Genomic DNA, 21021 nt, shown 5'->3' on the forward strand with positions numbered 1-21021 from the left:
TCGCAGTATAACAGTCACGTTGTAATCAAAGAATCGTTTATATCGTGTGAACCTTTGTACTTTGTCATAAATATGAGTTATTATTTCACTATGTGACTATTTTTAGGTCCAATGACATCTATGAGAATAGTGCAAAAATAAAAATATCACTACGAGAATTGAGAAAATGTTAGTCTTTTTTCATGTAGTGTTTCTTAATTAATATCTGACAATTATCTATAATTATTTTGAAGGTTTAAATGTTAAGGTTATTTATATATAATTCAAATAACTCAGATATTTAACATGGTTAATGTCAAATATCAAACAGAGCAAAAAAATTTCACTAGCTAAAGAATTTTTTATATTTGTAGATAGCCAACTAAAATGAATTTTGAATTAAGAATAATACTTTCAATTACATTATTATAAAAATAATTATTATTAAAAAATAATGTTTTAGAAACTGAAATTTTAAGAAAGAAATATTTTTTAAGAGATATCAACACACCAAATAAGAATTCAAGTAGTAGTAAAAGAGTTAAGTCTTATCCAAAGAGTAATTCATTGTCTCAACATTTGATTGTTTTGCCATAAATATGAGTTATTATTTTACTTCCTGATTATTTTTAGGATCTAATGATACCGGCAAGAATGGTATCAAAAAAGAAAAATAGATAATATTCAATAATTATCTATATTTACTGAGAAAATATAAATTTTAATATTATTTAGATACCATCCAAATAACTTAAATATATGCACCACAATGTCACGTCCTTAGTTGTTAACCAAGTACACATGCGACACTTGACAACTCGCTCACGATCCTGCACAACTTGCTCACGTTCTTGCTATGTCAAGTCAGTCTTAATGGAAGAAAGAACACAAGAGAATTGTTAAAGGAAGCTTTTTATTAGGGAGAACTTGAATTGTTTGCTTGGTGAATCACAAATGAATGGCTCCCTTTATATACTAGTCTCCTAGGGGCTAGTGTGTAAATATTAATTCCTACACAAGTCCTTGATATTTACAAGATAAGGGCTTTTCTAGAATTCTCTACAAGCCTAGAAGATTCTAAGGACTTTCCTAGCAAATCTATAAGGATCTAGGTTCTTCCTAAGGAAATGTCTATACCTCTCTAGAATCTTCTCACAAATGCTAGCCTTCTTCTTATGTAAGCTTCCACATGTCATTAATATATGCCAAATGGCGCCTATGTGGCATGATGACATGGCGGGTCATCACATTCTCCCCCACCCAATATTGCGATGACCGCGGCGCAATGCTGCTGCATAAACTCTCGGATCTTATCTTTGAATTGCCACAAGTCTTCATATCGTTCCCACGTGGCCTCCTCCGGTGATTGCCCTTTCCAATGGACGAGGAACATAGCGGTGGCTTTTTGCCCTTGTTTTCGCCTGGCCTGGTAATCTATGATAGCCTCAATCTCCCGATCATGCGAGGCAGTGATAGTCATTGGCGCTCGACTTGATTGGCCCCTACTCTGATCATCCTTATCTTCATGATATGGCTTAAGCATGCTGGCATGGAAGACATGGTAGATCTTAAGATACGATGGCATGTCAAGCTTGTATGAGATCTTGCCTACCTTGCCGACGATCTTAAATGGCCCCTCATACTTGCGAATCAGATTCTGATGCATGCCCCGTAGTGCTTTGAACTGTCTTGGGTTAAACTTCACCATGACCATGTCCCCAACTCTATAGTCCGTGGGACGCCGCTTACAGTCCGCAAACTTCTTCATCTTCTTAGCTGCCTTATCCAAGTAAGACTTACCAGTATCGAGTTGTTCCTCCCATCCTTTGGCCATATTATAAGCCCCCAAACTCTTTCCCTCGAACGCGGCTGGTAATAAATGTGGAGTTTGTGGTTGTTGGCCTGTGTCTAGCTCAAATGGTGTCCGCCCCGTGGACTCACTGCGCTACAAGTTATAAGAGAATTGGGCAATGTCTAGGAGCCTTGCCCAATCTTTCTGATGTGCGCTTACATAATGCCTCAAGTAGCATTCTAGTAAGGCATTGACCCGTTTCGTTTGTCCATCCGTTTGTGGGTAGAAACTAGTAGAAAAGTGCAGTTCCGTGCCAAATATGTCGAACAACTCTCTCCAAAAGTTCCCAGTGAAGCGGGGGTCTCGATCACTGATGATATACCTTGGTAAGCCCCAATGCTTTACCACATTCTTAAAGATTAGCTTGGCGGCTTCCTTAGCTGTGCAACTCGGTGAGGCGGGCATGAAGGTGGCATATTTGGAAAATCTATCCACGACCACCATGATAGTACCATAACCATCAGACTTCGGTAGGCAAGTGATAAAGTCCATAGTCACGCTCTCCCATGGACGCTCTGCAACTGGTAGTGGCTCCAAAAGTCCTCCGGGTTGTTGTTGTTCAACCTTGTCCTGTTGACAGACAAGACAAGTCTGCACATATCACTCTATGTCATCTCGCAGGCGTGGCCAATAGTAGACTGACTCAACCAAGGCCCTAGTGCGACGTTGACCCGGATGACCAGCCCATATTGTGTCATGACTCTCCCTTATGATCCGTCGTCTAATGTCTCCAAACTTAGGAACGTAGACCCGCCGATCTGTGGTAAGTAGTAGGCCGTCTTCTATCCAAAACCGTCTCGTCTTGACTTTGTTAGCTAACTCGATAAGCTGTCTGGATGCTGGATCATGCTGCATGCCTTCTTTTATAGCCTCCCGAATGTCCCATCTCACTGAAGTGATTGCAGCAAGCTCGACTTTCCGGCTCAAGGCATCGGCTACAACATTACCTTTTCTCGGCTTATACTCTAGTGCATAATCAAACTCGGCTAAGAAATCCTGCCACCTAGCCTGCTTTGGTGTGGGTTTCTTCTGTGTCTGAAAGTAGCTAGTATCCACATTATCAGTCTTGACCACGAACCTTGACCCGAGCAGATAACGTTTCCATGTACGAAGGCAATGCACAATGGCAGTCATTTCCTTCTCTTGTACCGTGTAACGCCGCTCTGTCTCATTTAACTTGCGGCTCTCAAATGCTATGAGATGATTATCCTGCATCAGAACACCCCCAATGGCAAAGTCTGAGGCATCTGTGTGCACCTCAAAAGTCTTGGAAAAGTCAGGTAATGCCAAGACTGGCTCCTCTGTTACAGCTGCCTTAAGGCATTCAAATGCCTTTTGACAATGCTCCGTCCAAACCCATGGCTTGTTCTTCTTTAGCAACTCAGTCAATGGTGCGACCTTTGCTGAGTATCTATTGATGAACCGACGATAGTAGTTAACAAGGCCAAGGAAGGATCTCAACCCAGTTACCTTTATAGATGCCTTCCACTCCTGGATAGCACGTACCTTTGCCTCGTCTATGCGTAGCTCTCCATTACTAATGACATGGCCCAAGAAGTGCACCTTTGATTGTGCGAACTCACATTTCTCCCTCTTGATGTATAGCTCGTTCTCTCGCAAGACTTGGAACACCTTCCTTAAGTGCTCCATGTGCTCCTCCAAGGTGTTGTTGTAGATGACTATGTCGTCTAGGTAGACTACCACGAACTGATCAAGGTAGGGATGAAAGATCTTATTCATAAGGGTGCAAAATGTGGCCGGTGCATTGGTTAAGCCGAAGGGCATCACCAACCACTCAAAGGCTCCATATCTCGTCACACATGCTGTCTTTGGCTCATCCCCTTCCGCAATGTGAACCTGGTAGTAGCCCTTTCGAAGATCCACCTTGGTAAAGTACTTGGCTTGCCCAAGTCTATCGAACAAATCAGCAATGAGTGGGATCAGGTACTTATTCTTCACTGTAACCTTATTAAGTGCTCGGTAGTCTATGCACAAGCGCAGCGATCCATCCTTCTTATTCTGGAACAATACTGGTGCACCGAAAAGTGCCTTTGATGGGCGAATGTAACCAACATCCAACAACTCTTTCAATTGTTTCTTGAGCTCCTCCAGCTCAGGAGGTGCCATACGATATGGGGCAAATGCGGGTGGCTTAGCCCCTAGCTCCAACTCTATCTTGTGATCCACCTCTCGCCTAGGCAGCAGGTGCTTAGGCAACTCCTCGGGCATGACATCTTTGTTTTCCTCAAGCAACTTCTCTATGCAAGGCGGCAGTGTCTCTTGAAAACTCTTATTTTCCTCCAGACTTGTGATGGTTGCCACGAACGTCGGCTCCTCCTTTTTGATCCCCTTGACAACCTGCATAGCTGAGAGTTGTGCTTGGCTCTGTTCGTGTGGCATAGTCATTGTAGGTACCATGCAAGCTCCTTCTCGCTCCATAACCAAGAGACATTGGAGGTAGGGGTCGATTAAAGTATGACAATGTCTAAAGAACTCTTGCCCCAATATGATGTCAAAGATATCCATAGCGGTTACGGTAAAGTTTGTCATACTTTTCCAAGTTTCCAATTTGAAACCAACTCCATTAGCTACCCCACGAGCATTCTGTATCTCGGCATTCACGATCTTGACGCGAGAGTTGGTTGGTTCAAGCTTCAATTCTAGTCTCTTTGCGGCAGCCTCAGTCACGAAATTATGAGTTGCTCCAGTGTCCACCATTGCACGAGCGGGCTTGTTGTTGATGGTGAGATCCACATACTGATTGCCATTCTCGGTAGGTTGGATAACTTGCTTCGTGACAGCACCACATAATCCGATCATACCCAACTGTGCGGTTCCCGGACTCTTTCCTTGTGGCTGCTCCTTTCGCTCACGTACCATGGCACTGAGGCTCTTGAGGTCAGGACAATTCCTGAAGCCATGTGGCCCTCCGCATATATAGCATCCCTTCTTCTCGACCTGTGCCTTCTTCTCGGCGTAGCCCTGACGGCCACTCGACTTTTTGAAATCTTGAGTCTTGGAGTATTGTTGTTGTATCTCCTTGCCTTTGCCACAGTCTCCCCCACCTTTGATATTGTTAACCTTTGACTCCTTGCCATTGCCTTTGTCGTGCTTGTCATGCCTGAAGTCCATCAATGATTCGGCCTCCACTATGGCTTGGTCTATATCAGTGACTTGTCAGCGTTGCAACTCCTACTTAGCCCAATTTTGCAACCCGTCCATGAAGTGGAACAACAAGTCATCATTGGTTAGGTTGGGGATTTGAAGCATAAGGGTAGTTAACTCCTTGACATAGTTACGTATGCTTCCTGTTTGCTTTAATTCCCTAAGCTTGCGCCTTGCCTCGTACAAGACATTGTTTGGAAAAAACTGTCGCTTGAACTCTGCTTTGAACTGATCCCATGTGGTAATAGTACATAGACCTTTATCCACGTCGGCCATCTTCCTTCTCCACCATAGCATGGCAGTCTCTGAGAGGTACAATACCGCAGTGTTGATCTTGGCCTCGTCATCCCTCACTTTGCCATGCCTGAAGTAGTTCTCCAAGTGCCAAAGGAAATTTTCCACTTCTTGTGCATCACGAACACCTTTGGACACCGGGGGTTTGGGAGCCTCGATCTTGGCCTCCCTCGTCACCACAACATTGCTGGCTACCTCGGTCACGCCAGCATTGACATGCTCCTCGAGTGACTCTATCTTTGCCTTCATAGCATCGATAGTACTCAAAGCCTCCATGAGTCTGCACTCTAAGACAGTGATGGTTTGCCTTAGTTCCATCTCAATCTGTGTACGTCCCTCCAAGTCATTTCGGATACTCTCAATCTCTTCAAGAGTGTGCCCCTCAAGAACGTTAAGAGTGCCTTCCACCTTCCCCAAACATTGGCCAAAAATCTCCACGGCATCCATCCCCGCGTTCATCTTCATCACCCACTCTTTACCGAGCGAGACGTCCTCTGGAAGGACTTCCACTTCATCCTCGCTCGCCTCAATGGCAGATGGTTCTTGGGATGTAAGCCCTTCGTTTGACACAACCTCAGATGACACCTCCTGGCTCTGGTTGGTGGTATTCCTCTTTTTGCTACGGCCGATCTTGCCAGCAGCATCCTGAATGACGTTGGCTTGGGTGTTGGCAGCGTTAATTTCTCCGTCGTTCGCCATTCCCTTAGTTGAAACCTTCGCTCTGATACCACATTGTCACGTCCTTAGTTGTTAACCAAGTACACGTGCGGCACTTGACAACTCGCTCACGATATTGCACAACTTGCTCACGTTCTTGCTATGTCAAGTCAGCCTTACTACACTCAAAATCGCTAAGAGAATGGAAGAAAGAACACAAGAGAATTGTTAAAGGAAGCTTTTTATTAGGGAGAACTTGAATTGTTTGCTTGGTGAATTACAAATGAATGACCCCCTTTATATACTAGTCTCCTATGGGCTAGTGTGTAAATATTAATTCCTACACAAGTCCTTGATATTTACAAGATAAGAATTTTTTCTAGAATTCTTTACAAGCCTAGAAGATTCCAAGTACTTTCCTAGCAAATCCATAAGGATCTAGGTTCTTTCTAAGGAAATGTCCATACCTCTCTAGAATCTTCAAACAAATGCTAGCCTTATTCTTATGTAAGCTTCCACGTGATATTAATGTATGTCAAATGACGCCTATGTGGCATGATGACATGGCGGGTAATCACAACATGCCTACTTTTCCACCTTTATTACTTGTGTGGATTTGCCTTTATACATACCTGGAATGAATGTTTTGATGGTTACTAGTATTTCAGTTCAATCCCAACTCAAAGGACAAAGCAAACTCAAATTCGAAAATGGAGAATGGGAGTGAGTATAAGCCGACTGTGATGGTCACAAATGACGACGGAATTGACGCAACCGGTTTGAGATCTCTTGTTCGCGTTCTTGTCTCCTCCAATCTCTTCAATGTCCTTGTTTGTGCTCCCGATTCGTATGCTCTCTCTTTCTCTCATATTCCTTAATCTACAGTATTTTATCAGTGTCTGCTTGAATTTACGTAATATCAGCCACCTGTTGATAGTTTATGGAGTATATTAATTGAAATTGGTCCCACTTCTGGAAATTTTCTTAATTGTTTTGGTCTTTGCCCAGTCTATTTTAAGTACCGGTGTCCAATAGCGGAGGTTTTGCTTTCGTACATTTTACTTTTCGTTTGTTCCTCGTGGCCTTGATAAGTTGATCCCATGGTTAAAACTTTTATTTACTTGGGTAATCGAGGACGGTAGAAGCAGTTTTGCTTATTTGTTTGGTAAACTCGTGGTTATCAACTACTGATCCGCTCTTGATGGGTAAAGTTAGTGGTGGGAGTCAACTTTAGTCGAGGTGACTGCCAGTAAAGCTGGATTTTGCAATTCATAGATTCTTTTATATTTTGCTTTAAGTGAGATCTGTAAATAGCAAATGTTTGCAGAAGTAGTGTTAAATCTTAAAGTATGTGGACAAATTGGACTTCCTGTCTGTGGTTTTCAAAGTTCTGACATTAGGAGATACTGGATCCATATACAGTTTCTTGAGCCTTATCATTTCAGTGGAGCATGCATGATATATAGAGTCCTTATCTATATGACCTATAGGTTAAGTAGCAAGGAACATTTTAGATGTGTTGCTCACATGTAGATTTCATTTATCTTTGTCCTATATGAACACGTAAGCCACTGACAAGTGACGCTGTTACACGGGCAAGAGCATTCACTCGCAACCAGGAGGATGGGAATTCAAGTCACCAAGAATGGAGAGGGCCAATAGTGATACGTGGTGGGGATTTGGAGAATAGAGTTTACCATATCAAGGACGAAAAATAAATAAACAAGCTACCTCGTTGTTACCATTTTCTGAAAACAATCATTCAAACTTCTATCAGCTTGTTATAGTTTCTACTGAAAACATTCTGATCCCACCCTATGTAGACATTTAGGTTACTTTGGTTGGGAAGATCCTAACTAATCGTTTCATCTGAGGGGTCATCTGCTGGTAGTTTGCCTTGTTAGTTTTCTGTGTTTCTAGAGTAAAAGGCTTGTTATGTTATACTTAAAGAAGCGACTTCTGAACCTAATGTATCGTATCTGAATGTCTAAAGCATGTCTGCCAAAATTCTGCCCATGTGCCTACATAAAGTCTTGTCGTCGACAATTGCTTAAAACCATTATGCATCAACTAGAACACTATGTGACTGTTAACTGTTAGATATTCACTAGAATCACCACCACAACTCCTGATATGAAGTAGTGATTATAGATTGAAACTAAAGATCTGATATGCATCAAAGTTCCAGGATAGCTCATTCTCTGTTAATGTACTGCATTGTGCTCCCTTCTATTCTCTCTTAATTTGTTAACGTCCGAATGGATCTATATGATATTTATTGTATTCTTGTTCCCATCTTCCTAGTGAAAAGTCAGGTGTCAGTCATAGTGTCTCATGGCGACGTGCACTTTCCGTCAAGAAGGTGGAGATCAGTGGAGCAACAGCCTTTGCAGTTTCTGGTTAGTCAGGGTCTTATTCTTAAAAAGTCAAATTTTCATAATCTGCTTGAATCTTAAGTATAGTGTACTTTAGTTTTTTTCTGGTTTCATGGCCCATGTTTGTATAATTATCTTAACTAAAGCCATCATAACTCTGTCTCTCTCTTGTTTTTCTTTCTGCAGGAACTCCAGCAGACTCCACTTCCATAGGGCTCTCCAAAACGCTCTTCCCCTCAGTACCTGATCTGGTAGCACTTAGCTTCAGTCATCACATATTATTGTTTAGAGGAAGTTTACATTAACGGAGGAAATTCATTTAACTGAAAATTTACTTTTTACACTCTATAAACAAATGTTAAAAGTTAATTTTGGCTCTTGTTTTTTCTTCCTTGCAATGGCAGCTGAAATCTTGCAAATTTCATTATATCTGTTTTTGTTGGGACCTTTAGATTGAAGGATTTAACTTTGATGCTAAAAACTGGCTACTCAGGCTTTCTTTTCCTCATTTACTATCCTAATTTCTCAGAATGATGAAACTTGATAAGTTGTGCTGCTTTCTAGCTAAAATCTTTAATTTTCGAGTCTATTATGGTTTAACTAGTGAGTTCTCCTTAGAGATACAAGTAAAAAAAGAAACGGAATTAGAAGTACAATAAAGGCTCAGCTTGAAAAGATCAAAGAAAACTACAAATTAAACACTGATGGATATGATATGTGTGATTTAGGTCCCTAGTGGGACGAGACTCCTTCAATCAATCAGGAGGAAGGGTCTAGTGAAAACATCAGTGAGGATCAGAAGTTGTTTATGAGATTTTGTGCTCTTTTACTAAATGGACCTCTTGCTGGTACTTCTCTTAGTTTTTTTTCCCCCATCATACTTCTCACTTCTCATAGCTAACTAACAATTCGTTTGCTGTTATGGTTTTCTGTCCGACCCCTTTTTTTTTACTTAGTTGTGCTAATAGCCTAATCTACCACATCAAATCACACCATGTGTGCTCATGCCAATTTATGCTTGCAGGTTGTCAGCGGTATTAATATGGGTAGCAATTGCGGGTATCACATGTTAGTATATCTCTGCATTGAGCCTTTAGATCCTTCTGCATGAAGTGCTTAATAATTACCTCTTGGCCGGATATATTTTTAATTCAGCTATTACTACTTTTTTTATACCATCTTGCTTTGAACCAAGTTTCATGTTTTTAATCGTGCACCACCCATGGATCCATGAACCATATAATGATGTGGTGATGTGGGTTGAAAATGCTATACAAGACCTTCATTTGCCAATTCTTGGTTTCTAGTTGTCCAAAGTTGATTAAGTTTCCCTGGTGCTGCTACTGAAGTGTTAGCAGACTTGCCATTTTCTTGTAGTAAAACCAGGAGATGCTAAATGTTAATGAATCTATTATTGGTAATGCAGTGTTTACTCAGGGACAGTGGCTGGTGCACGAGAGGCTTTTTTCAATGGTGTTCCGTCTGTCTCACTGTCATATGAATGGTATAGTGCATAACACTATCCTGTCCTCAGTTTAACTTGAAGGCAAGTTACTTTTTTTTCTTACTCATCAATGTGATTTGAAAATTCAGGGTTCGTGGAAAAAGCAAAGTTGATAATTTCATATTGGCTGCTGAGGCTTGCATGCCCATCATTACAGCTATATTGGCTGAGATCAAGAATAAGACTTATCGTCAGAATTGCTTTCTTAACATAGATGTCCCTGCAGATGTTACCAATCACAAGGTAAGCCGAACAATAACTACGGTACCATTGCCATTGACAGAGTTTGAAAAGAAGAAATGGGAGATTATTTCAAAATATTGAAAGGGGTATAACGAGTATAAAAAAGATCTTTATTTCATCTATTTTTTGGGTTAACGAGAAATATCTTTGTATATAGATGACTGGGATAGCTTGATAGATGTGCACTGTGAAGCCATTTAAGCACTTTGTAAATATTTTTGATACTGCCTTAGTGTGATGTGAATGAGTAAAAATTGATCTGGAAAGAGTCTGTAAATTGAAAATATTCAGAATTGGCGTTACTCCTACCCAAAATATTTTTGGAACGTAGCATCTTATATATTTCCTTATTTTACTTCAATAAACATTTAATAAGCTTCAAACTCAGTTGAAACTTTTGGTTTAGTTTTGCACAAACTTTAATAAAGCCACCTATAAGCTTAACTTAATTACGATTGTCTTTTCTATTTCTTGCATGCTTACCCAAGTTTTCGAAATTAGCCAAATTGTTAACAAATGCAAATTTATTCAAGGATGGTATGTTATTGATTTGAACAATATCCTGTTGGAGAGACATCTAGTTTTTAATTGAGTACCTTTAGAATATAAAATGAAAAAGAGAACTTAAAAGTTAAGTAGCTTGATTCTTCTGAAACTGTTTTCCTATGTTCCGGATACTTGGTAAGTTGAATTCAAGTAGCTAATGATGCAAAAAATGTATCCAAGGATGATATTGTAATTGATTTAAACGAGTTCCTTGAAACATATCAAGTTTACCATTTCAAAAAAAAAAAAAAAGGAACCATACTAAATTTAAAAATGAGTACCTTTTAGAAAAAAGAAAAGTGAAAGAGAATACAAATCTTAGTATGTTTGTTCTTTAGTAACTTTCTACCTTGTTCCTGAAATTTGATGAAGTTGAGGTCATTCTTATGGTTGATAGTGAAGGTTCTATGAGGGAAATGTGACACTCTGCCTGATCTAGAAATCCTAAGATGGTTGGGATTTATTTGGGTGTTACTGTTGCCAAAGTAGATTAGCTATTGACTAGAAAAAGATTTTGGTTATTGATAGGGTTATCGCCTGACTAAGCAAGGCAAGAGTGTTTACAAAATGGGATGGAAGCAAGTTACTTCTGAAGCACAAGGAGGAAGAATGTTATCTACAATGACGATGGACTCATCAACAAGTACAGAAGCATGTGTGCAAGAGCAGCCTTCAAGCACACAAGAAGAACACCTATTGTTTGAGACAGAAGTATTATCCCTTTCTCTATCTAGTACTTATTTGCTAAAGTTTCCTTTACACTAATCACAGAAATGCATTTCTTCCTCTGCTCCAATGTGTTGCCTTTTCAGATCATTTTCCTGCCTGTGCAACATGATACCCTTTTCTGGTCTCATTCACAACGTAGAATATCTTACCCTCATGTTATTTTTTCAACATGTTCTCATGTTCATTCCCTTTTCAACTCCCCTTTTATCTTTTGGGAGGTAGTGGGGGGTGGGGGTGGGGGTGGGCTGGGGGGTTAAAAAAGTTTTCTTGGAGATTTTCTTCCATGAATCAGTGCATTGTAGATTATGACATGTGCCTTTTATCTCTCTTTCAGACAAGAGGTCAAGAATGAACAATCTTCCTGATGAACAAAATGGGTTGCTAATATACCTAAACTTTTTGTACAAGGAAAAGTTTTGATTTGAAAATAGTCATAGATTTACATATATTCGTATATTTTCTCTTTCAGCTTTCTTTCCCATTCCACAGAGATAGCTGTCTCGGGGAGTTCTCTACTGTTGATTCTTCTTGTGGATTAACTATTGTAACGGTGCCTATTGTACAAGTGACAGGATGATTATATTATAGACCTTAAGACTGCAAGTTATCTACCCAAGGTTCTTAAAATTTGTTTATAAGGGGTTCTTATTTTACTCAAGGACATAGCATTTGAGATGTTCTGGTTTCCTTCATCTATCTTTGTACAGGTTTTTTCGGTAAAAGGTCTTTCTACAGTTATTAAACGAATTGTATGGCTATCCTTTACCAGGTCAGGGGAGCACCAGTGGATGATGAGGATGGTGATTACTCTTTTCTTCAACAAGGCTATGTATGCAGAACTCGTTTATTTGATGGAAGTTATTTTTTGTCAATGGCTCATCATTAACATGTTACTTACCCTTAACTACAGATTACTGTTACGCCCCTTAGCGCCTTATCTCCTGCTGCTATAGATGATGTGGAGTTCTTCAAAGGATGGGTGCCTGGTGTTTGTGATCGCATTTCTTCCTCTTCCCGATAGTGCTGTAAGTTCACCATTTGCATAAAATCTATATATGTACCAACATTGAGGTTCCCAATACTCCTCTTTGGATGATAAGTCCTACTTATATCAATCATATCTTCTCTGTTGATTTAAGAAGTTCTACTTTTGAGTATGATATGCGTGGTCCCTAAATGACTCAAATGTTTCCTGTTTGTTTCTGGAACTCTTTTTTTATCTCAGTAGTAAATCCAGATTTACGCGTTCTGTCTGAAGCACTGGTTAAAATGTCCAACTATAAGAAATTTTCTTGCTTCAGCTTCATTCCATATCAACTGCTTTTTTTCTTTTGTATGACCTTTTGTGATGCTCGTAGTCCAATCGAGAGCGGTTTTACTGGACACCTTGTAGAGATAATTGAGATATCTTGCATCATGCCTCGTTACCTCATAATTTTGTTGTGTTCTTTCAGCATAAGATGCTCTGCAATTCGATATCAAGGCAGTAGCAGCTAATCAATCCATACATCACAGAGGTTTTGCAAATGAATTTCATTCTTATCTCTATCATCCTTCCCCCTTCAAAGTTGATTCTTGATTTCTAGATGCCATATGTAAGATCAGGCATCTAAAAGTTATAAGTACTACCCTCTCAGATCAAGAAAAATTGCCAATTTAACACTACTATATTTGTTTTTGCTTTTATTTTTTCTTTTAAATATAATTATTGGTATCTTTTCCTTGAAGGCTTATTTAGGCCATCTGACAATATGGCAGACTGAACTAACATACTTGCCTTCCCTTTCCACCCACTCCATGAAACCAACCAACCCAAAAAAGAAAAGAAAAGAAAATCTTTTAATAGTATATCAGCTATAGTTTGCTTGCCAACAATAGGATGACATTAATCTCTTAGTTCTATACTGTAATTTCATATAAAAGATTGATGAATCTTAAGGGGCCTTTCCAACGAAATGTTTAAGATTTCTATGATGTATCTTCGAGCCATGGACATATCATAATCGTGGGGTGCATTAGCTAGGTTCCTTTTAAATACTGACACAAGGGTATTTTTGATATGTTGATAAAAATAATTCTTTATCTTTTATATTCTGTGTTTAATTAAGAAAGAATTACACAATAAATCACTCCATAAGTCGACATTGCAGTATTTTAGCCCAGTTACAAGTTTGCAAATGTGTAGCCAAATATCAATAAGCTCATATTCATTTTTTTTTATTCTCCAGACCTTCAGGCGTTAAATATCCGCGAGTTTCTTTTCTTCTTTTTCTTCAAGTTTATACATACCTATCCCAGCTACAAAAATGCAAAAACAGACGCGAGCAACCTAAAATCTCATCTTCTTCAATGATATTCTTATTAAATTTCAAATGTGATTTTTGTGAGAAATATGGAGTGGGTATTGTTTGAACTTATTAGAAATAGTCTAAGTAGGATGTATCAAAGTTTGAAGTCATTTGATAGAGATTTGGACTAGTTTTGAACAAGAATTGCGAGTGAAAATCGTACAAGAAGTTCATTAGAGATGCTTACACTTTTGTACAACGTTATACTCTTTTATACAAAGAGATACATTATGTATATAGTTGTATAGAAGTGTATAAAGATGTATAAATAGTGAAAATATTTGTGATACACTATGTATATAAGCGTATAACATACACTATTATACACTATTTATATAATATTATACACTATTATACAAATGAGTCATATCAATGGAGCTTCACGGATTCTTCTTCTTCCTTGGGCATCTTCTAAAATTTAACTCAAATGTAGCTTAAATCTACTCCAAATAATTTCAAATTTAAGTTTTGAACTCCTCTTGATGATTCTAATCAATTGGGACAACACTTGTCACGACCCGGAATTCCCACCTCGGGAGTCGTGATGGCGCCTACTCGTAGAAGCTAGGCAAGCCACGAACTTAGAAATCTTTAACTCTTCTGTTTTAATTTTTTTTTACAACTTATGTTAACAAGTGATAAATATCTAAATGACAGCGGAATATGAGATTTAAGCGGAAGTCTTAAATAAATAAAAAACCAAAATGTTTCGAAAGTCAACACATGCCTCTACCCAGAAACTGGTGTCACAATATCCACGGACTACTAAGAGTACTACATACAATAGTTTGAAGGACAAATAACATTGTTTGTCTCGGATACATGAGATAACGGAACATAATAAAAGATAGAGGAGACGCCGGGCCTGCGGACGCCTGCAAGGCTACCTCAGTGTCTCGGTGGACTGAAGGTTGGCTCCCTACTGTTGCTGATCAAGTGCCGCTCCGGTATCTGCACAGAGTGCAGAGTGTAGTATCAGCACAACTGACCCCATGTGCTGGTAAGTGCCTAGCCTAACCTCGGCGAGGTAGTGACGAGGCTAGGACTAGACTCCAGATAAACCTGTGCAGTTATATAATATATGACGGAAAATAAACAGAAATAAGCAATTTAAAATAGGAGGGGGTACACGCTTCGGGGAAACATATCAAGACCAACATAAACTTAATAAAATATGAAAGGGCAACTCAATATCTACAACAATACAATAACAATACTGTTGCAGCGCGCAACCCGATCCCTTATCATTTAACATTATTGCGGCGTGCAACCCGATCCACATATATATAACTGTTGCAGTGTGCAACCCGATCCAATAGAATATTTATTGCGGCGTGCAATCCGATCCAATATAATATCTGTTGCGGCATGCAACCCGATCCAATATAATATCTGTTGCAGCGTGCAACCCGATCCAATATAATATCTGTTGCGGCGTGCAACCCATTCCAACTATACAGTCAACAATAATCATAATTAACCGTCCTGGCAAGGGATCAACAATAGACTACACTATCCCGGCAAGGGAATTTAGCAGTACAAGTATATACGTCCCGGAAAGGGAGAATCGGCTATAACCAATCTTAACTCAACTCCTACTCATCTCAATTACCACAATTTTTCAATCATAAGTAGATTGCACGATAAACAAGCTAAGTCTTTGCTCAGTATCAAGGATTTACTCACTATTTCAACCATAGTAACATTCAAAAATACAACAAGTATCAATTTAAGACTCACGGTGATGCTTGACACCAACGTATAGATACTCGTCACCATGCCTATACGTCGTACTCAACAAGAAGCAAATAGCAAATAGGACTCAACTCCTAATTCCTCAAGCTAAGGTTAGACCGAACACTTACCTCGATGTCACGAACGCAATTCAAGGCGTAACTATCGCTTTACCCCTTGATTCCACCACCAACTCGCTCGTATCTAGCCACAAGTTACTTAATTATATTAATAAATGCTAAATGAATCAATTTGAATGCATGAAAATGAATTTTTTAAAGTTTTACCCAAAAGTCAAAATCATCCTCGGGCCCACATGGTCAAAACCCGAGGTTTGAACCAAAACCCGATCACCCATTCCCCCACGAACTCAAATATATAATTTGTTTTGAAATCAGACCTCAAATCGAGGTCCAAATCCCCAATTTGAAAAACCTAGGTTCTACCCAAAACACCCAATTTCCCACATGAAAATCATTGATTTGAAGTTGAAATCATGTTAAAAGATGTTAATGATTGAAGAAAACTAGTTAAAAATGACTTGCAATTGATTTGGAGAAGAAATGTTGTTTGAAAAATCGCCTCTTATGTTTTTGGGGTTTTGAATAATGAAAAATGACTGAAAATCCCGTCTATTTATACCCCTCTTAGACCCCCTGTGTGGACCGCACAAAATGGACTGCGACCGCACATGCCTTCTTAAGGGCACTGCGGTCTAGTGCCCTGTGCGGACCGCACAAAATCGACTGCGGCCGCACAGCAGCGCCCTATGCGGACCGCACACAGTCGACTGCGGCCGCACAGCCTCCACCGCGCACCGCACAAGGTCGACCGCAGACCGCACTAGTGGGTTCAGAGACCTGCAACTTCTGGTTTTAAGCCTAAAACATCCGAAAACCTACCCGAAACTCACCTGAGCCCTCAGAACTCCAAACCAAGTGTGCATACTAACTCAAAAACATCATATGGACCTACTCGTGCAATCACATCATCAAAATAACATGTAAAATCATGAATTAAACCTCAAAACTTAACATTTTCATCAAGAACTCTCAAAGTCCATAACTCCTCAATCGGAAGTCCAATTCACGTCAAATAAACTCCATTTTCACCAAATTCCACAGAAACGTCTTAAATCATACCCTCCGTTTCAATTTATGTGAACCCATTTGACTGGGGACGTAGTTTAAGAAAAAAGAGAAGACTTTTGAACTTGTGGTATAAAATGAGCCACATATATTTTGCGTGGCTATAAATCATTGCATAAAAGTAAATTTTTTCCAAATAAGGAAAGGGGTCATTCTTTTTGGCACGGGCCAAAAAGGAAATAGGTTCACATAAATTGAAACAGAGGGAGTATATAATACATGTACCGGGCGCCGGAACTAAAATACGGGTCCGATACCATCATGTTCTAAGCAAATTTCATTTCAATTTTTCTTAAACAGTTTCAGAAAATAATTTCTTTTAAAAATTCATTTCTTGGGCTTGAGACCTCGGAATTCGATTCCAGGCGTACGCCCAAGTCCCATATTTTCCTACGGACCCTCCGGGATCTTCAAATCACGGGTCCGGGTCCGTTTAACCAAAACGTTGATCGAAGTCAAATTAACTCATTTTATAACCAAATTTTATCATTTTTCACATAATTTCATATTTAAGTTTTCCGGCTACGTGCCCGGACTGCGCACGCAAATTGAGGTGACTCTAAATGAGATTTTCAAGGTCTCAGAACACAGAATTTAATTTAGAGCAAGTGATGACCTTTTGAGTCATCACAATACTAATCCAAACAACTAACAAATTGAAAAACTCAATTTCTGAAATTGAAGCTTCGACAACCTTTAATGGTGACTTCTATTCTTTAAGTTTTTAATCAGCCACTGAGATTAAAATTATATTTGGAATGAGGATAAGACTGAGACAATGACAACACCTTCTTTCTAAGTGAACCTCTTTAATCATGACAATAAACACAGTTCTCTCCGTTCCAACGGAGGAAGTGATCTTCATATGACTCCAAAAAAATAATTATTATACGTATTATTTTTTCTTCTTCATCCAAATAGTGGTTATCAGCTTTGAATCTGGAAGGAGAGTTGAAAGAGAATAATAATGGTAGAGAAATTTCGGGGAGCAAAAATCGGGACATGGGGAGAAGAAGAATGAAGAAAAAAAAAACAATTAAAAGGGGTGGGCTAACAGATGATCAAAGTAATTTTCAGGTTATGTACAACCTGAGCCATACTGGGTAAGAACTTCAAATATGGGCCATTTTCTGATAGGTTGTTGGGCCAAGTGATAAGGCGTGTAATTCTCCTTTTAATGAATTATTGCTATATTTATATCTATTCTATATTAAAAGCACGAAAACCCTTAGTGAAATGTCTTTCGCCTTTTTACCCTCTAAAAATATATTTTACATTGGACACATTTATAATTTAAGTTACTTACCTAAATATTAGAATATTTAAATCACCGAAAATTTTGGTTAATAAATATTTTCTTATTAAACTAAGTAAAAACTCCTAATCTTTAGACTTTAGTCGTTACAACATATTAATTAAATAAAAAAATGTGAGTACCATCCAAGAGAATACAATTAATTAAATAATATTTACCTAGAATGAAAGACTAAAATTTAAAACTAACCTTTTACTTTTCATTTCAAACTTGATCTTTTGTCATAAAAGGCTATATTCTGAAGTCCCTCAAATTTTATGTTAAATATTATAAGAAACACTCCATTTAATAGTTATTTAATTATTTTTTAATATTTAGGAGCTTAAAATAATTAAATTTTACTTATTAATTTGTTTTCTTAATTGAACTATGTAGAAAGTTATAACATTTATAGATTTATTAAATTTCACTTTTGTATAAGTTTTACATTTAAATTATATATAAACGATAAAAAATAGACGAAGGAAAAATAAATAGATTTAAGAAAGAAGAGGTACAGGTTCTTGAACAATAATATAGATATTTCACTTTTTAAAAATATATAACACTACTGCACCAATAAAATTATTCAATATTATACTTTAACTTTCAAAAGTTTTAAATGCACTACTATAATTATGTGAAATGTTGAGCACCAATCAATAATACGCACAAAATAACAAGATAATTTATAAGATCTTTTAATTTTAACTCATGATACATTTAGCTAAATATGAGTGGGTTCATTTTTCCGGTTATGATGGGGTTGCATCAGGGGTCGACACTCAACCCTTTTTTGTTTGCTTTGACGATGGACGTACTGACGCGTCACATCCAAGGGAAGGTGTCGTAGTGCATGCTATTTGCAGATGATATTGTATTGATTGACGAGACACGAGGCGATGTGAACACGTATTTAGAGGTATGGAGGTAGACCCTGGAGTCTAAAGGTTTCAAGTTGAGCAGGACTAAGACAGAATACTTGGAGTGTAAGTTCAGTGGCAAGACTCAAGGAGGGGAAGGAGAGGTGAGGCTAGACTCGCAGGTCATCCCTACGAGAGGAAGTTTTAAGTAGCTTGAGTCTTTTATTCAGGGGGTGAGAAGATTGATGAAGATGTCACACATTGTATTGGGGCGGGATGGATGAAATGGAGACTCGCTTCCGGTGTTTTGTGTGATAAGAATGTGTCACCAAAATTTGAGAATAAGTTATACAGAATGGTGGTCATACCAACGATGTTGTATGGGGTAGAGTGTTGGCCAGTCAAGATCGCTCATGTACAGAAGATGAAGGTAGCAGAGATGAGGATGTTGAGATGGATGTGTGGGCACACCAAGTTAGATAGGATAAAAAATAAGGTTATTCGCGACAAGGTGAGTGTGGCCCCTGTTGAGGACAAGATGCGGGAAGCGCGACATAGGTTGTTTGGTCATGTGAGGAGGAGGAGCACAGACGCCCCGGTGAGGAGGTGTGAGAGGTTGACATTGTAGGCCTATGAAGAGGTAGAGGTAGGCCAAAGAAAAGGTGGGAGAGGTGATTAGGCAAAACATGGCGCAACTTCAGCTGATCGAGGATATGACCCTTGATAGGAAGGTATGGAAGTCGAGGATTAGGGTAGTAGAGTAGGTAGTCTAGAGTGTTCATAACAATAGTATTGGCACGCGCTCTAGCTTTCTGTTGGTAGTAGGTTTTTATGACTAACCATTATTTTCTTTCATTGTTGATCATTTTACTATCTTGTTGTTTTTATTCTGCTTTTATATGGGTTTTTGGTATTGTTTCTCCTTGTCTATATTTTCATTAATATGGTGCTTTTGCTTTCCTGTAGCCGAGTGTCTACTGGAAACAACCTCTCTATCCTCACAAGGTAGGGGTGAGGTCTGCGTACACACTACCTTCCCCAGACCCCACCGATACGGGCTAATACTGGGTACGTTGTTGTTGATGATGAGTAGGTTCATTAGCTAGCTTTCAATTGTAGATTCTCTTACTAACTTGCTTTATTTTTTTTAATGTCTTTATTTTTTTTTGTACATTGATTTTGTATTTATTTAAAGTTCGTAGATTATTAGTTGCCAGCTTATATGCTGTAAGTTGTATCCTTCAAAAATTATTTAAATTTTTCAAGACTTGACGTGAAACTGAAATTATGAAATTACAAACCTGAAAAAAATGTTAAGTTCAGTTATTGATGATTTAGGACTTCTGTAATTTCTTCAATTATTGAGTTAGTTATACATAACCGATATTCATGATCATTTTTAGGAACTTATAATTTTATTGTATAATAACTATTTCAAATAAATTTATACTCATTAAGACAGGATTCATGCGCATTGCACGTACCGTAAGAGTTACTAGTAAAATGAAACGGCGGAAGTAGTTACTATTCTTAAACATGGGGCATGCCTTCGTTTAATCCTTTTTCTAACGGTTGCCTTGATCTTCAAATTTTTAACCAATTGGTGAGTTGTCTCACCAAAAGTCTAATCCAACATTATTGAGGTTTGCTCCTTTGAATATTCCGACTTTGCTTTTACAACGTTAACAGACCATATCAATTTCACCTTTCTTTTTATAATTTTTTTTTTAGTTTTTTGGAAGTTTACTTCTTTAGTAATGCACGACAGTCGGATCACCTAAGTATAGGAGTATTAAACCAAAGATTTTCAAGAAACTGCGGAAAATTGGAGAGTGGTATTTTAATTGACCATAGATGTAATCATGTAACTTTAAGGATGTAATGATTAGCTCTTACCTTTTTGTTTCTTTCCTTGCAAAGATAGAGGAGCAAATCTTATCAAGCATTGCACTTCGATTATTTCTATTCTCTTTAATTAGCAGTTGCCAATTTCTCTTTTACTTTTGAACTAGCGGATGCGCGGATACTAATGTCAAATATTTAAGTTATTTGAATTGTATGTAAATAATCTTAAAATTTACACTTTTTTAGTAAATATAGATAATCATTGGATATTAACTATATGAAAAAAATTAATCATTTCTTCTATTTTTCCTTTTTGATACCATTTTTGCCAGTGTCATTGGATCCTACAAATAGTCAGGAAGCAAATAATAACTCATATTTATTGCAAAACAATCAAATGTTGAGACAATGAATGACTTTTTGGATAAGACTTAACTCTTTTACT

The 21021-nt window shown here is 38.3% G+C and overlaps 1 protein-coding gene across 5 annotated transcripts; it reads left to right on the forward strand.

The window, feature by feature from the left end:
• The first annotated feature begins 6392 nt into the window (after window positions 1-6392).
• On the forward strand, window positions 6393-19943 carry LOC107827844 (uncharacterized). Of its 5 annotated transcripts, none has more exons than XR_012694045.1 (11): window positions 6393-6517; window positions 6608-6794; window positions 8252-8346; window positions 8509-8573; window positions 9347-9390; window positions 9749-9826; window positions 9916-10069; window positions 11144-11326; window positions 12114-12144; window positions 12255-12369; window positions 19698-19943. XR_012694045.1 is itself a non-coding variant. In XM_075219342.1 (11 exons), the coding sequence occupies exons 1-10, from the start codon at window positions 6436-6438 to the stop codon at window positions 12363-12365; spliced, it is 1059 nt and encodes a 352-aa protein (XP_075075443.1). In that variant the 5' UTR covers window positions 6398-6435; the 3' UTR covers window positions 12366-12369; window positions 19698-19932. The 5 variants fall into 5 exon arrangements, 3 of the variants coding, with proteins under 3 accessions (XP_016510543.2, XP_075075443.1, XP_016510542.2); XR_001657627.2 differs by lacking the exon at window positions 19698-19943 and adding an exon at window positions 12799-13112 and having other exon boundaries at window positions 6394-6517; XM_075219342.1 differs by having other exon boundaries at window positions 6398-6517; window positions 12114-12173; window positions 19698-19932.
• The last annotated feature ends 1078 nt before the right edge of the window (window positions 19944-21021 follow it).

Source organism: Nicotiana tabacum, chromosome 8, assembly GCF_000715075.1.
Source record: "Nicotiana tabacum cultivar K326 chromosome 8, ASM71507v2, whole genome shotgun sequence".
In the NCBI taxonomy this organism is placed as follows: Eukaryota; Viridiplantae; Streptophyta; class Magnoliopsida; order Solanales; family Solanaceae; genus Nicotiana; species Nicotiana tabacum.

What these genes read in the sequence shown, in the direction of transcription:
- LOC107827844 (XM_075219342.1), top strand. Translation starts at nt 6,436, where the DNA reads ATGCTAGCCTTATTCTTATGTAAGCTTCCACGTGATATTAATGTATGT. An exon ending in GTGGCATGATGACATGGCGG is followed by an intron (nt 6,518 to 6,607) that starts GTAATCACAACA and finishes GATGGTTACTAG; the next exon opens with TATTTCAGTTCAATCCCAAC. An exon ending in TCCCCTCAGTACCTGATCTG is followed by an intron (nt 8,574 to 9,346) that starts GTAGCACTTAGC and finishes TTATGCTTGCAG; the next exon opens with GTTGTCAGCGGTATTAATAT.